Raw genomic sequence first — 16,573 nt, forward strand, 5'->3', positions numbered from 1 at the left:
GATATTTTGGGCCAGATTTCAGCTTTTCCTGCCTGAGTATGAATTTTTGGCCAAAATGAGACTGATGAGACCGTTTACACTGGCAGGTTTAGCAGAAATACTTTATTCCACAGTAGGGCTGTAAAAAACAAACAAACAAACATTTTTTGAATATTCTTCAAATTTTAAATAAAAATCCACATTCTAAGGTGTGTTTCTAAGGTGGCACATGGGACACAGTTATGATGTAAGTGTCATTTGCATTTTAATGTTTACATACAGTACAGACCAATAGTTTGGACACACCTTCTCATTCAAAGAGTTTTCTTTATTTTTATGACTATGAAAATTGTAGATTCACACTGAAGGCATCAAAACTATGAATTAACACGTGGAATTATATATGGAATTATATACATAACAAAAAAGTGTGAAACAACTGAAAATATGTCATATTCTAGGTTCTTCAAAATAGCCACCTTTTGCTTTGATTACTGCTTTGCACACTCTTGGCTTTCTCTTGATGAGCTTCAATAGGTAGTCACCTGAAATGGTCTTCCAACAGTCTTGAAGGAGTTCCCCGAGAGATGCTTAGCACTTGTTGGCCCTTTTGCCTTCAGTCTGCGGTCCAGCTCACCCCTAAATCATCTCGATTGGGTTCAGGTCCGGTGACTGTGGAGGACAGGTCATCTGGCGCAGCACCCCATCACTCTCCTTCTTGGTCAAATAGCCCTAGATGCCTTCAGTGTGACTCTACAATTTTCATAGTCATGAAAATAAAGAAAACTCTTTGAATGAGAAGGTGTGTCCAATCCTTTGTTCTGTACTGTAGCTTATTCAGTTGAACCCACTGAATGCTGTGCTGCTATGTTCACAAAAAGTTAGATAAAGTATGCAATGAGTATTGATTTTATTGTGCCATTGGTGATCCTGTTGCACAACACTTGGCAGCCATGTTTGCGCTTCCTGAGTTCTCTTATGAGAGTTCTCTCGTACTGCGTCTTAGCTAAGACGCTACGGGAAAAGTCTCTTTTCACGATACACTGAAGCAAAAAATTATCCTTAATTTTGAATTATTGTAAAGCGCATTTGCAGCAGCACACAGCCATAGGCGAGACGGCTTGCTCGCTCATTGGCTGCTCTGCGGCAACTGCATAAGCCTATCGAGCGCAGGCTGATGCAACATCAGACCAATGAGGGCACTTCGCGCCCTCCATGCCACTTCCCGCCGAAACGGGTGTGTCCTAGCCCTATAAAGGGAGCTCGAAAAGGCTGACTCACCTGATTTTTCATCTCTTCAGCGAAGCTCACGCATCGTTGGATCACGAGAAGAAGCAACGCGTCGTCTGATAGCATCTCAGCGGGACGAGCCATCCTGAAACTGCTGGCCAACACCGCCTTCAACTGCTGTTCCTGCTGCGCTTTTCGGCGCCTATATCCTTTTCATATATCCACGTGTGTGGGTTCGCCCTGCGACACACACTCGTAAAAGAGCTTGCGTCTTTTTAAAGATATCTTCTAAATGCGGCTCGTGCAGAGCCCCACTCAGCGAGGGAGACCGTCATGTCATCTGTGTCTCCTGCCTGGGTGAAGATCATGCAGCGCTCGCGCTCGCTGACGGCGGCTGCCCTCACTGCGAGCTGATGTCAATGGTGACTCTGAGGACTCGCTTGCCGTTTTTCTCCGAGCCTGCATTCCCCGCTGCGCTGTCGCGCCGCTCCCAGCGGATGACGGAACCTTCGCCGGTTCGCCCCGCTTCACCGGCGTCCCCTGCATCGCTTCCCGATGGTCAGCGCTCGCCGTCTGCCGCCACGTCTTCCGAGGAAGTTGATCTCACCAGCGCTCCCTTCTCGTTCCCGGTTGGATGGTAGCTATCTTCCGGGTGAGCGTACTTCTCCAAATTCAAAGTCCGCTCAATTTCTTCCTGAGCTTCACGAAGAGGTAGCAAAGGCTTGGAACGCTCCCTATTCAGCACGAACTCGTTCGTCTGTCTCACCAGCATTCTCCACACTCGACGATGCTAAAAACAGAGGCTACCAGTCACTTCCGCCGGTGGAACAGGCGATAGCGACGCACCTTTGCCCACCCTCTGCTGGACGGCGGACGAAAGCGGTGTTGCCATCTAAAGCCTGCCGCATGACGTCATCTCTGCTCGCGCGAATCTTCTCTGCTGCTGGGCAGGCTGCGTCTACATTACACACCATGGCCACGCTGTAGATATTCCAGGGTGATCTCCTCCGTAAGCTGGACGAGATGGGACCTGAGGCTATCTGTCTCGCGGATGTGAGGAGCGCTTCGGATCTTTCTCTTCGAGCTGCTAAGTCCGCTGCACAGGCTATGGGACGAGTTATGGCTTCCGCATCTCTGGCTGACGCTTTCAGACATGGCAGAGTCTGAACGCTCCGCGTTCCTTGACGCCCCGCTGACTTCCACTGGCCTCTTCGGATCCTCTGTCAACAAGTTCATTGAGAGATTCGTCGAGGTCCAGAAAGCGTCTCAAGCTTTTAAGCACTTCCTCCCGAAGCGCTCCGGTTCTGCAGCGAGTCGTGCTAGACCGGCTCCGCAAAACTCTCAGCCACACCCCCCGCCTCCTGCTGCTTCATCACAACAGTGACAGCAACACAACTCGAGACCCCGCTCTCGCTCTACCGGCCGTTGCCCTGCGCCGCGGGGACCACGGCAGAGGATTGCGGTAAGACCAGAAGCCCCGAAGTTATCCTAGCACTCCAAGGAAAGCGCCGGTGTATGAGTCCCACTGCGGCCGAACTTTCACCCAAGCACGCCGCTGTTTCAGTTCCAGGAATTGTGACTGTCTCAGCGTCTTCTGCAACGCGCAAGCCTGTACATTTGCCCGCTTGCCTGCACACAAAAGCTGTTTTCACGGCTACCCAGATATTGCCCGAAAAGAGAGTAATTTCTGGTGTCCCGGCCACGGCCGATGGTGCTATAAATGTAGTGACGATGCCCACTGCTCAGAGCCCATCTCCACATATAAGCACAGCCCTTCACACAGGGCTCGCGCCCATAAAAGCGACTCAGGTCGATCGCGCGCACTACATAGTAAACGTGCCCACTCCTCAGTGCCCACAAACACTATGTCACACACGGCATGTTGTTTCTGTAAAAACGAAACCCGTGCACGTTCGTTCTGCACAGGCAGACAGCGATTTGAAAGCAGTAAATGTGCACGCTTACAGCCCACAATTACTTATAGACAGCACGAGTCCCACGGGACCCGCTCAGCCCTCCCTCACTCGCTTAAGCACCGTGGCGGGGTCGAGGACGAGCGATCTGCCCGCTGTGATCAGAAATATCAAAACTGTTGAGCAAAGGGGCTGTGGAGCCTGTTTCTCAAGCTCAAAGCGAAGGGGGGCTGTACAGCAGATACTTTCTAGTGCCCAAGAAAGACGAGGGTTTCAGACCCATACTGGATCTAAGACAGCTGAACAAGGCATTGGTGAAACGCAGTTTCAAAATGCTTACAACCAGGAAACTCCTCGCGCATATTCGCAGAGGAGACTGGTTCATGTCGATAGATCTGAAGGACGCGTATTTTCAAATACAGATAGCATCACGTTAAAGGCGATACTTGAGATTCGCCTTCGAGGGCCAGACATACCAGTATACAGTCCTGCCGTTCGGCTTGTCCATGGCTCCTCGTACGTTTACGAGGTGCATGGATGCAGCGCTCGCTCCTCTCAGACTCAGAGGCATGCGAGTGCTGAACTATTTGGACGACTGGCTGATTCTGGTTCAATCACAATCAGGGCCATTTTACTCGATCACCTCGAGAAACTCAGTCTCAGTGTCAACTGGATGAAGAGTTCGCTGAACCCCAGTCAGACGATACTGTTTTTGGGTATAGCTCTGGACTCACGCTCCATGGCGGCGCGGCTGTCGCCACAGCGCGCGTTGGGCATTCGGCGCGCAGCGAGCTCTCTCCGCTGCGGCGCGACCTTCTCGCTCAGAGAATTTCAGAAGATGCTAGGTCTCATGGCCTCAGCATCACCAGTTCTTCAGTTGGGCCTGCTCCGCATGCGCCCCTTGCAGTTCTGGCTGAAAGTGTGAGTACCGCGCAGAGCGTGGATATCCAGTCAGTTGCGTCTCAAGGTCAATCAGAGCTGTGTTACAGCCTTGAAACCCTGGACAGCGGATGACTGGTACCAATCAGGTGTAAGCCTGGGGACTTCCTCGAAAGTGAAAGTGGTGTCAACGGACGCCTCCACTTCGGGATGGGGAGTGATAGTGGGGATAGTGGCCTGTGGTCAGAACGGGAAAAGCTCCAACATATCAACTGTCTGGAAATGTTGGCAGTGGAGAACGCGCTGACGCGCTTTTGTCCCCGAATCAAGGGCCGCCACGTCTTAGTCCGTTCGGACAACATGTCTGTGGTGTCCTACTTAAATTGCCAGGGCGGTCTCAGGTCCCGAAACCTGTACAGGTTGGCGGAACGCCTCCTGGTTTGGGCTCAGCGCAACTTGTGCTCGCTGAGAGCAGTTCATGTGCCTGGGCTACAGAATCTGGGTCCAGACAGACTGTCCAGAAACAACATTCCCACGGGCGAATGGTCTCTACACCCACAGACAGTCCAGCTGCTGTGGGAGAGATTTGGCAGGGCGGAAGTAGACCTCTTCGCGTCCCACGAAAACGTTCACTGTCCCGCGTTCTTTTCCAAGAACGAAAGCGCGCGGTCACAAAGGTGCTGCCCGCTCTATGCTTTCCCCCCCTCTCCCTCCTTCCGCAGGTGATAGAACGGGTGAGGGAAACAAGATGCTCAGTACTGCTTGTAGCACCACTTTGGAAGAACCAACCATGGTTTCCAGATTTGATGCAGTTAGCAGACACTGCCCCGTGGCCAGTGCCGTTGAGGAGGGACCTCCTCTCGCAGGCCAGGGGCTCAATTTGGCACCCTCAACCGGAGTTGTGGTCCCTCCTTTTGTGGGCGCTCAATGGTTACCCGCTGATCTCTCAGTGGGAGTGCTAAATACTATCACTCAGGCTAGAGCTCCGTCGACTCGACGGCTATATGCCTCGAAGTGGTCAGTATTCTCCAGCTGGTGCACAGCTCGGGGACGTTCACCCCTTAGTTGTGAGGTGACGGAGGTTCTCTCCTTCCTACAGAAGCTGTTGTATAAGGGCAGAGCCCCCTCTACGCTCAAAGTTTACGTGGCGGCTATCGCAGCGTTTTCCGAGACAATGCTCGGTCAGTCAATAGGAAGGAAAGATTTGGTCATCCGCTTCCTTAGAGGATCTAGGAGGCTGAATCCTCCCAGACCTCCGTCAGTCCCTGTATGGGACCTCTCGACAGTTTTGGAGGCCATGAAAGGTTCCCCTTTCGAGCCTATCCGAACGATTAGCCTCAAACATCTGTCATTCAAGACAGTGTTCTTGTTGGCTCTCGCTTCAGTGAAGCGTGTGGGTGACCTGCACGCGCTCTCGGTGAGCCCGACGTGCTTGGAGTTTGGGCCTAATGACTCAAGAGTCATACTCAAACCTAGGCACGGTTATGTGCCGAAATCCCTCAACACATCGTTTCGGGCTCAGGTTATTTCCCTGTCTGCCCTGTCGGTTTCAGAAGAGGATGGAGACTCAAGTCTTCTTTGCCCCGTTAGGGTTTTAAGTACTAATGTGTCTCGCTCTGCTGTCTTCAGAAAGACTGAGCAGCTGTTTGTCTCATTCAGTGGACGTTCCAAGGGAATGGCTGTTTCGAAACCGAGCCTATCCAGACCACGTTTTTATAACAATGAAAAGTACTCAGAAATCCAATGAGGAAAAACAGCTACAGTTATGCAGCTTATGGACTTACAGAAAGTGTGAAGATTATTAGGATTTGTTTATTCCATAATGGCACAGACCATTTGCAACAGAAGACCATTTGCTAGGGCATTGCAAACAAATTGTTTTCTTGGCCACAGTAGATCATGAATTTAGCACCATTTATATTCTAACTCACAATGCCATCTTTCAGCAACCTTCAAAGCTTTTTGGTGTTATTGCAGAGGTCTGTTGGGATATGCACAGCCAGCAGCCCTAGTTACTTTATTGAAGAAAATTCTTAGTGAAAATCTAATCATGTTTGATTCACAGTAATGTGCAGTGTCTCTATTCTGGGATTTGCTTGTTTGTAGGGGAAAGTTCAGGAGGCCTACAGGATATGGGGACAGTTGCTGGATCAGCTGGGGGGGGTGACGCAGCGGATGCAGCAGCTGCAGCCACAGTGCGATGAACTGAAGAGCCGAGCACAAGCGTGCAACCGAGATCTCAAAGCCGCTGAGGTGCACAATCACAACACCATAAAGGCTGTTTCACACTGAGCTTGATGCTAAAAAGTCAGACAGATCACCAAAGAACAGTGCTTTCACGTTAAGCATAAACGATTGATCGCCTTCTGCTAATTCACACCTGCATACTAGGGGGCACCGACCAACAATGCATTTTTCTTCAGATATGTATCTCATATATAGATTTAACATCGTCCACTGCTCAATATGCACCATTTAAATTAATATAGCTAAATAAAGTTTGATTTTACACAAGAAACACAAACTATCTATAATGCTAACAAGAATACATCTTAAAATATAAATAGAAGTACAAGTAGCATCAAGCCACATTTCAAAATGTAATTAGTAGTGTATTTGCTTAATTTCCGATTTGTGATCAATAGTTGATTTTGATTCTATAATAGGTAGACCGTCTTTTGCCGTTAAAATGTAACTGTCAGGTTTTACCAAAGACACACAGTGATGAATTAGAGGTCAAAAGGCGTGGACAATTTTTTGCGTGTGGGTTATTTTTGCGCTTGACCTTATTGAATATGTAATTGTAGGATTATCCCTTTCAGGCACAATCATTCAATTCAAATGAATCACACAACATTGGCATTTGCTTAATATCCAAAAAAAAGCATGTCTTAACCCTTGTGGATTGTTCAAATTCACTACCCTTTCGGTATGTTCGGGATGAAAACATCCACTCAATTAAACTGCTGTAAAAATGATCAGATTCATATTTTTTTTTCTATTTTTTTTTCTGTTCATCAACTTCAGTCCTGATCAAAACTACCAAATGTTTTTTTTAAAAATCCAAGATTTTAACTCTTTAATTGCCAAGTTCATAAATGATGTCACTGATTTGGGATAAAAAAAATATGACTTATTTTCAATATAAAAGTAATTGTGGCTGGATTTTTTTTTACTTTTTATAACAGTCTTGGGCATGTCAAAGATTAGTAGCAACATTGGCTTTGATGCATTTTTAGTTTTTGTGCAGCATTAGATTAAAATGTTTTCTCCCTAATTTGTTGTTGGTGGCTGTTTTTGCCCCATTGACTTCCATTATATCGACATTTTTTGATTGCAAAGCCATGACACCATATAATCATGCATTCTTGATTGTTTGTGGTTTTCCCTTTTGGGAAGAGGTAAAATGTGTTATTTTTACAGTTGATCACTAGGTGGGACCATTAACCCTTTAGATAGGCCTGTGCAAAAAAAGGCTTAGTTTCTGGCTTGTATATGGAGTTATATGGAGTGTAACAGCAAATTATAGTGTTTGTGTGTGTGTGTGAGATTCTTGATTGTTGGTGGTTTTCCCTGTTGGGAAGAGGTAACATTTGTTATTTTTACAGTTGATCACTAGGTGGGACCATTAACCCTTTAGATAGGCCTGTGCAAAAAAAGCTTAGTTTCTGACTTGTATATGAAGCTATATGGAGTATAATATTATTGTGTGGGCATTTATGAACTTGGTAATTAAAGAGTTAAAATCTTAAACATTAAAAACATTAAACATTAAACAACTTAAACATTTAAACATTTGGTAGTTTTGATCAGGACTGAGGTTGATTAATAGATTTGTGCAAAAACAATTTTGAAAAAAATAATTATCTGATACATTTTTACAGCAGTTTAATTTAGTGGATGTTTTCATCCACGAACATACCAAAAGGGTAGTGAATTTGCCCACAGTGTACTGTTGAGTTTTTGAAAAATTTCAAAATATGGGTCAAAATAAAATTTGTCAATTTGTCAAATTTGTCAAAAATCATTCCATTAGCTCAAACACAGAGAAAGTTGTGGCCACAATAAGACCTAACTTTACCCCCTAGTGGACGAAAACGTTTGGACGAAAATGCATAAGGGTTAAACAATTTTCCCCTTGAAATGGCTGTAATTATTGTTGCTTGAGGAGGCACCACAGAGAACAGAGACTGATGGAAGGGTGAGGATTTTTTCCACACGTGTTAATTTATTTTGAATGTCAGAAGAACTCATTAGGGATGCACGATTATCATTTTTCATGGCCGATTCCGATACCCATATTTTACAAGCATACTGGCCGATAACGATTTCTGATTGATATTTTTATTTATTTATTTAAAGAATGAAAGTATACATAAACAAGATGTTTATTTGGTATTTAACAGGCTAAACTGGGTTTTGGCTGTTGAAAACAATAACTGTAACATCTGAAATTAACAGCAATAACTGCGCAGTAAGTAGCCTACATTCAATACAAACATAGGTAAGCCTACTGACAAAAGCATTTAGCTTTTGTTTTTAAATTGGGTTGAAACCTTAAATGAAAACATTAACTGTAACCATGTAATCTTAAAGGCAACAACTGCATAGTTCCACAATCAAAATGCATTCAACACTCCGAACAAAGATTTTGCTTAATCAGCATTCAGCATTTGTTTTCATTTTTAAATTTGGTGTAAAGAAAAAAGGTCTTTACCAGTGAAATTAAATAAAACCAAAGTAGGCTATATACAACCCGAATTCCGGAAAAGTTGGGACGTTTTTTAAATTTTAATAAAATGAAAACTAAAGGAATTTCAAATCACATGAGCCAATATTTTATTCACAATAGAACATAAATAACGTAGCTAATGTTTAAACTGAGAAATTTTACACTTTTATCCACTTAATTAGCTCATTTAAAATTTAATACCTGCTACAGGTCTCAAAAAAGTTGGCACGGGGGCAACAAATGGCTAAAAAAGCAAGCAGTTTTGAAAAGATTCAATTGGGAGAACATCTAGTGATTAGTTAAGTTAATTGATATCAGGTCTGTAACATGATTAGCTATAAAAGCTTTGTCTTAGAGAAGCAGAGTCTCTCAAAAGTAAAGATGGGCAGAGGCTCTCCAATCTGTGAAAGACTGCGTAAAAAAATTGTGGAAAACTTTAAAAACAATGTTCCTCAACGTCAAATTGCAAAGGCTTTGCAAATCTCATCATCTACAGTGCATAACATCATCAAAAGATTCAGAGAAACTGGAGAAATCTCTGTGTGTAAGGGACAAGGCCGGAGACCTTTATTGGATGCCCGTGGTCTTCGGGCTCTCAGACGACACTGCATCACTCATCGGCATGATTGTGTCAATGACATTACTAAATGGGCCCAGGAATACTTTCAGAAACCACTGTCGGTAAACACAATCCGCCGTGCCATCAGCAGATGCCAACTAAAGCTCTATCATGCAAAAAGGAAGCCATATGTGAACATGGTCCAGAAGCGCCGTCGTGTCCTGTGGGCCAAGGCTCATTTAAAATGGACTATTTCAAAGTGGAATAGTGTTTTATGGTCAGACGAGTCCAAATTTGACATTCTTGTTGGAAATCACGGACGCCGTGTCCTCCTGGCTAAAGAGGAGGGAGACCTTCCAGCATGTTATCAGCGTTCAGTTCAAAAGCCAGCATCTCTGATGGTATGAGGGTGCATAAGTGCATACGGTATGGGCAGCTTGCATGTTTTGGAAGGCTCTGTGAATGCTGAAAGGTATATAAAGGTTTTAGAGCAACATATGCTTCCCTCCAAACAACGTCTATTTCAGGGAAGGCCTTGTTTATTTCAGCAGGACAATGCAAAACCACATACTGCAGCTATAACAACAGCATGGCTTCATCGTAGAAGAGTCCAGGTGCTAACCTGGCCTGCCTGCAGTCCAGATCTTTCACCTATAGAGAACATTTGGCGCATCATTAAACGAAAAATACGTCAAAGACGACCACGAAACTCTTCAGCAGCTGGAAATCTTTATAAGGCAAGAATGGGACCAAATTCCATTAGCAAAACTCCAGCAACTCATAGCCTCAATGCCCAGACGTCTTCAAACTGTTTTGAAAAGAAAAGGAGATGCTACACCATGGTAAACATGCCCCGTGCCAACTATTTTGAGACCTGTAGCAGAAATCAAAATTGAAATGAGCTCATTTTGTGCATAAAATTGTAAACTTTCTCAGTTTAAACATTTGCTATGTTATCTATGTTCTATTGTGAATAAAATATTGGCTCATGTGATTTGAAAGTCTTTTAGTTTTCATTTTATTAAAATTTTAAAAACGTCCCAACTTTTCCGGAATTCGGGTTGTAAATAAATTATTCCAAAATGTTAAATCAAATTATGTTTAGTGCAACAGTAAAACAAAAATGCTACAGAATGGGCATTTTAAGTCAAATGAAGTCAATGTAATATTAAGATAAAAAATAAAAAAAAATATTCATCCTATAGCCTACAGAACTGACGTTTACTTCTGGCTTTTCAAAAGTGCATGCAAGTTCTTCTTTACAAAAAGAAACAAAGTTTCGTTTCTCATCCAACACGTGAGAAGCTGAGCTGAACAAACGTTCACTGTCTATGCTTGTGCAGGGTGTGGACAGGTACGCTCACGCAACATCAGCTTGCAAAGGAAAGCAGCTCTTCTCCAACGGCTGTTCTCTTCTTGGTATCTGTGCCTCAGACAGGTAGCTCTGCATTACCAGTGCTGTACTGTTTTTTTTGGCTGGCCCAGCTGTGCCTGCACATTCTGAAGTCAGGAGTATGCTAGCGGCAAATGTTTGAAATGGCCAACTATTTTTCTTCCAGTCGCTACTATGTCAGTTACACTGCGCTGTGAGAGCAACCCTTCATTCACAGCCAGTTAAAGGAGCATTGCGTAGGTTCTGAAATTTCTAACCGTTACTGACACCAGTGGCCATTAGAGGAACTGCAGCCAGTCTCATGCTCATTCTCAGTGCGCACGCTCTTTTTTTTTTTTTTTTTTTTTTTTTTTTTTTTTTTTTTACTTACGAGGAGTGTCCGTGGGGGTCTGAATTGTGCTGGAGTCTGGTCGCTTCTTTCCATCTGCAGAGTCCATTTGAAAACACTATTGCCGCTGCTTACTATAATGGCTGGCGTGCCGTACGGTTGTAAGCCCAAGTAGACGAGAACACGCATGATGTCACATTTTGTGAATTTTCGCGCCAATTCGGGCCCGACTCCTCCACACACAATTGAGCCTACAGGCTGATAGAGGCAACCGTGGTGGACAGTCAAGGTGTCATACTTTTTTTTACATCATGGTTGGCTCATACATGTACAAATGAAAACTCTATCTTAAAGATTTTTTTTTAAGTAAAAACCTCCACATAGCTCCTTTAAAGTGTGTGGGCCATACAAGGCAGGTTAGGTAGGTGAGCATCCTGTTTTGCTTTACACATTTGTGGCATTATCACGCAGAATTACATGCACTTTGCTTTTGGAAATTTTCCAGGTTTTAAGCATTTGTCAAAAGCCATAACAAGCACAGATGCTGGATGTGAACCAGAGAATTCTTGTGCATGTTAGAGAACTTTCCTGTAGTTCGAAATCTGCATCAATATACTGGGCCGTCAGACTCCGCATAGATATTGGGCTCACATCAGCGCTCCATATGTCGGTGGTAAAACTAATGTTTCTGACCTCAGCATTAAGTAGACTGTGAACATGAGCTGACAAAGCATAGATTTTGGGTAGAGCCACATCCGAAAAGTATCGTCTGCTGGGCAGTGTGTATCACGGATCCATGTGTGCCATTAGATGGCAGAAACCTTTGTCATCCAGTACAATAAATTCCATTACTTTCTTTGTAATGGCTTGCGCTTTTGGACTGTCTCGGCTGTAACTCTGGTTGAGTGAGGGATGAAGGTCTTTTTTGTATTATCAACAGACTTTTGATACTCATTGTGTTCTTTCGGGTAATGAACTTTTAAATGTCTGATCAAGTTTGTTGTGCCGAATGTATTCACTGTTGTTCCTCCGCAATTAACTTGTCCTTTGCAAACATTGCAGATTGCAATCTTCACGTTTTGCACACAGATTTCAAAATACTTCCACACAAAGGACATTAGAGCCCGACCGATATGGATTTTTGGGGGCCGATGCCGATATTAACTCGAAAAGAGCCGATTTATAAGCCGATATTTTGATTTTAAAAATAATCTGGATATTAGACCCATTTCCTATAAACTGCACTTACACAACATTCAATAGCAAAATATCTGCCTGTTCTATGTATATCAATTCGAAGTTCAATGCAATGTTGTAACATAATAAATGACTTAATTTTCACTTTTGGAGTAATGTAATTGTCTCTTGCTGAATAAAAATACTACATTTTTTAGGGGGGAAAAAGGTGCTGCTAAGGTGTTCTAATTGTAGCTAGACTGCTGCTAAATTGATCAGGGTGGTTGATACGAGTTAACTAGAGTTGAAGAGATTCTAATGTTACACAGATACTAATGTTACTGATGTATCATGATGTATTTATAATTCTGCATTGAATAGCAAGCATTTAAGCATTTAAGGGGCCTGCTAAAAAGGAAGCTATTAGCGTTAGAGTAACGTAACCAGCCTGAATTCACCAAATTGTTCTCTGGACCTGAGGGTAGCCTCTTCTTCCTTGCTTCTCTCTTAATTCTCATCAGCAGGACTAGCGCTATCGCTCGCTTCTTACAACGAGACAGATACATGTTTGCTTCTGACCGAAAGGAGGAGGAACAGACTATGAAAGAGCTCCCGCTAAACGTTTTTAAAACCCCGCCTACGCCATAGCGCAGCGCAAATCGCGTTGTATCTGAAGGGCAACGCTGAACCCAGCGGCAAGCGCCGTGCATACCGCGTCCTGTGTGAAAGGCTCAATTACGCGGTCATTATGTGCGAAACACACCGCAATAGAATAAGAATAAGTTAAACGCTAACGTTATAGTTTGACCTCCTATTAACGTTTGCGCTCTTCCACTGATAAACATGGTATTAGCTTTGTGGCTAATCTAATATAGCAATGCATTAGCGGCTGTAAGTAATGTTACAGAATATTTAGAAATGATAATGATAGGACCGTTAGCTAGAACTACCACACAGTTTTTATATACAGGGTATGAACTAAATCTACAATCATTTCACATGACGAACGACAGACTCACCGTCAAAACAGTAAGTTACATCTCCGTGGCTTGGCTAATCGCTTTCTTCTGTAGTGGACTTCTGGCGCTGTTGTTAACTCTGGAGCTGCAGAGCTCCCTCTGGTGGGCACACTATGCAACACTCATAACATGAGTGAAGCATGAGACTCTGTTTCTTATGTTTCATCGGCCGTTATAAATGCCGATGCCGATTTAAATGCAATTAGCTTATATCGGCCGATAATATCGGCCGGCCGATATATCGGTCGGGCTCTAAAGGACATGTTCGCAAATTATTACAAATGTAGTCTGTGCACGCTGATGCACTTCCGGAAAAAACGGACGAAAACAATACAAAAAACCATCTGGTTGCCAATCGCGCATTATAAGCAAAAACTGTCCGGTTACGATTTATGGCCGGTCAACCAGTGCATCCCCAGAACACGTTATCTGAACATGTCGTTTGTCAAGACATGTTATTTTTAATTTGCTTCAGGAAATGAAAGACAACTTTGAACCAAGGCCATCCATAGGGGGTGCAACTGGTGCATTCCCACCGGCCCCATGCTTGAGGGGGGCCAAGGGAGACATAACACAACTATATGTAAATGAGATGTTGCATCTGCATTCTTTAATTTGCGCATTGTTAGTAAATTACCCGCAGAAATTTCGCCTCCCATCGTGCTGTTTTCGAATTGCACTCTCATGCTAATTTGGCCAATAAAACTGACCCTTTAAGCACTCAATTCTCAGTGCTTTTTGTTTTTAATTTTTTTCTTGGTTTAGGCTAATCTTCATCTTAAAAAGACTAACTTGAGAGACCTTGAAAAGGATAAAGATCAGCTTAACAAGCGGATCCAAAAACTCAAACACAGGTACTTCAAAGTGTACAGAAAGGAAACAACGTTACGTAACATTATGCTTGTAGCATTTCCAGCTCTTTCATTATGACCCAACCCCTCCTCTCTGTCCAGCATAAGTCAGACGAACTCAGCTTACACTCATGCTCGTGTGGAGAAGATGAATCACATTCAGGCTGAACTGGAACAACTACTGGGTCATACGAGGTTTGTACAGTTGTTGGTAAAAGTATTTTCTATACACAGGGATCCAACTATGATTAGGGCTGTGATGATTTGTTGTTTCTATTTGAGTATTCAATTTTTTTTTAATTCCCTATTTCATTTTGCCCACGTGGACAAACCAGCAGTATGTGAGAGGTGTTTTCACTTCTCTGAGATACGGTATAAAGTACTGTATAATATATATTATATATATATATATATATATATATATATATATATATATTATACAGTACTTTATACCGTATCTCATAGAAGTGAAAATAAACCCTCACATTTTTGTAAATATTTGATTAAACTTTTTTTATTTACACTTTGCTACAGTGTAAAGTAGTGTACAGCTTGTATAACATTGTAAATTTGCTGTCCCCTCAAAATAACTCAACAGACAGCGATTAATGTCTGAATCGCTGGCCACAAAAGTGAGTACACCCCTAAGTGAAAGTATCAATATTTTGTGTGGCCACCATTATTTTCACTCACCATTATTTCTCATTCAGTAGTGAAAACATTTTCACTTGCCCAGCCAAATAAAAAAAAACACTAGATAGATAGATAGATAGATAGATAGATAGATTTGAAGAAAAATGGAAACGCAAATGCTCTGTCAGCAGCTGAGGGTCCTTCATGCTATCCCCTGGCCATTAGCCATCCATTTTAACATAGATTTATATTGAGATCAGCCATAGCTGTCGGACAAAAGGGTATAGCAATGGTGACACATAATATCCACATCCTGATTGGTCAGGTCGCCTCTCAGTCAAGCTCTTTGAGAACGGCCCGTTAGTTACCACATTTTAGGTCTTTAGTTTTTTTCTTAATCCTTAACTTAGGACCAAAATTTCTACATGCAACATATTTTGACCTAAAGCATGGGGCCTAGTGGCAACACTGGCTTGTTTTACAGTCATAAATAAATGGATGAGATAGAAAAACAACAGACTACTTGACAGACTCATGATAGAAGAATCACATCATTGGAATCACTTTCAGAATGATTATTTCCAGCTGATAAATGATAAAAACGTTGACAGCTAATCAAAATCCAGACAACTTAAAAAAAATAAAAAAATAAATAAAAAAATAACTCATGCATTTAAAGCAGCATACGACAGAACTGCAATGCAGAATTATAAACTGATGGGCTGATGGTATGTCTGGGTGTGATACATCAGTAACATTAGTATCTGTGTAACATTAGAATCTCTTCAACTCTAGTTAACTCGTATCAACCACCCTGATCAATTTAGCAGCAGTCTAGCTACAATTAGAACACCTTAGCAGCACCTTTTTCCCCCCTAAAAAATGTAGTATTTTTATTCAGCAAGAGACAATTACATTACTCCAAAAGTGAAAATTAAGTCATTTATTATGTTACAACATTGCAATTTCAAATAAATTCTGATCTTAATTCTGAAACTTTGTATTCATCAAAGAATCCTGGGAATAAAATTAATCATTGTTTCCACTAAAATATAAATCATTACAACTGATTTCGATGTTGATGATAATATATGTTTTTTGCATCAGCATAATTTATTAAAAGAGAAAACCGTTATTTAAAAAAAATTCAAACAAATGCAGTCTTGGTAAACGTAAGAGACCCTTTATTTTAAATGGGTGGTTGATTGTGATTTAACTTTATTTAGTGTGTAATGTTGCTGTTTGAGCATAAACAATATCTGCAAATTTACTGTACTACGCTGAAAGTTCAATGCAAACTTATATATTGTCTTTTAAAGTTATGGCAGTTTAATGCCTACAGTTATGGCTGATAAGGGACTACAACGAGTTTGTTCCCGGGTTGGCGACATCACAAATCCTTAAATTTACATAAACCCTGTCCCCAGGAACATGCAACAAACGGGGCTAGGCCATGTTGTGCTTCCCATTAGTACGTTTTCATTTTAAAATGGAAACAATCCTCGTCTACACCAGCGTTTCACTGCATTTCAGAAACAATCTCCGTCTACACTACACAACCAAAGACGCATGTCACATGACCATTCATGCAGGTACAACCATAGATATATATAGGTAGATTCCCTATTATTTAGATGGTGGACGCATCTATGTGCGGTTACTATGGTAGCGAGCAATAGTTGCTGTCAGATACTTGTTTTCAACAAAATTAACAATTTACAAAAATGCCTCAACGCAATCATGTATTCTGCTCTATTAAAGCTTTAATCAGGATAAAACTGTACAGGTGCTGGTCATATAATTAGAATATCATCAAAAAGTTGATTTATTTCATTAACTCCATTAAAAAAGTGAAACTTGTATTTTATGTTCATTCATTAC

General features: G+C 42.4%; 1 protein-coding gene across 1 annotated transcript in view; it reads left to right on the plus strand.

Moving 5' to 3' along the window:
* LOC132095918 (structural maintenance of chromosomes protein 6-like) overlaps positions 1 to 16,573 on the plus strand; it is a 121,439-nt gene that overhangs the window by 59,738 nt on the left and 45,128 nt on the right. Inside the window, exons 11-13 of the mRNA XM_059501011.1 lie at positions 6,108 to 6,254; positions 13,974 to 14,062; positions 14,162 to 14,254. Coding sequence (XP_059356994.1) covers positions 6,108 to 6,254; positions 13,974 to 14,062; positions 14,162 to 14,254 — 329 coding nt within the window. The remainder of the gene's footprint in view (positions 1 to 6,107; positions 6,255 to 13,973; positions 14,063 to 14,161; positions 14,255 to 16,573) is intronic.

This window comes from Carassius carassius, chromosome 20 (genome assembly GCF_963082965.1).
Source record: "Carassius carassius chromosome 20, fCarCar2.1, whole genome shotgun sequence".
NCBI classification, from domain to species: domain Eukaryota; kingdom Metazoa; phylum Chordata; class Actinopteri; order Cypriniformes; family Cyprinidae; genus Carassius; species Carassius carassius.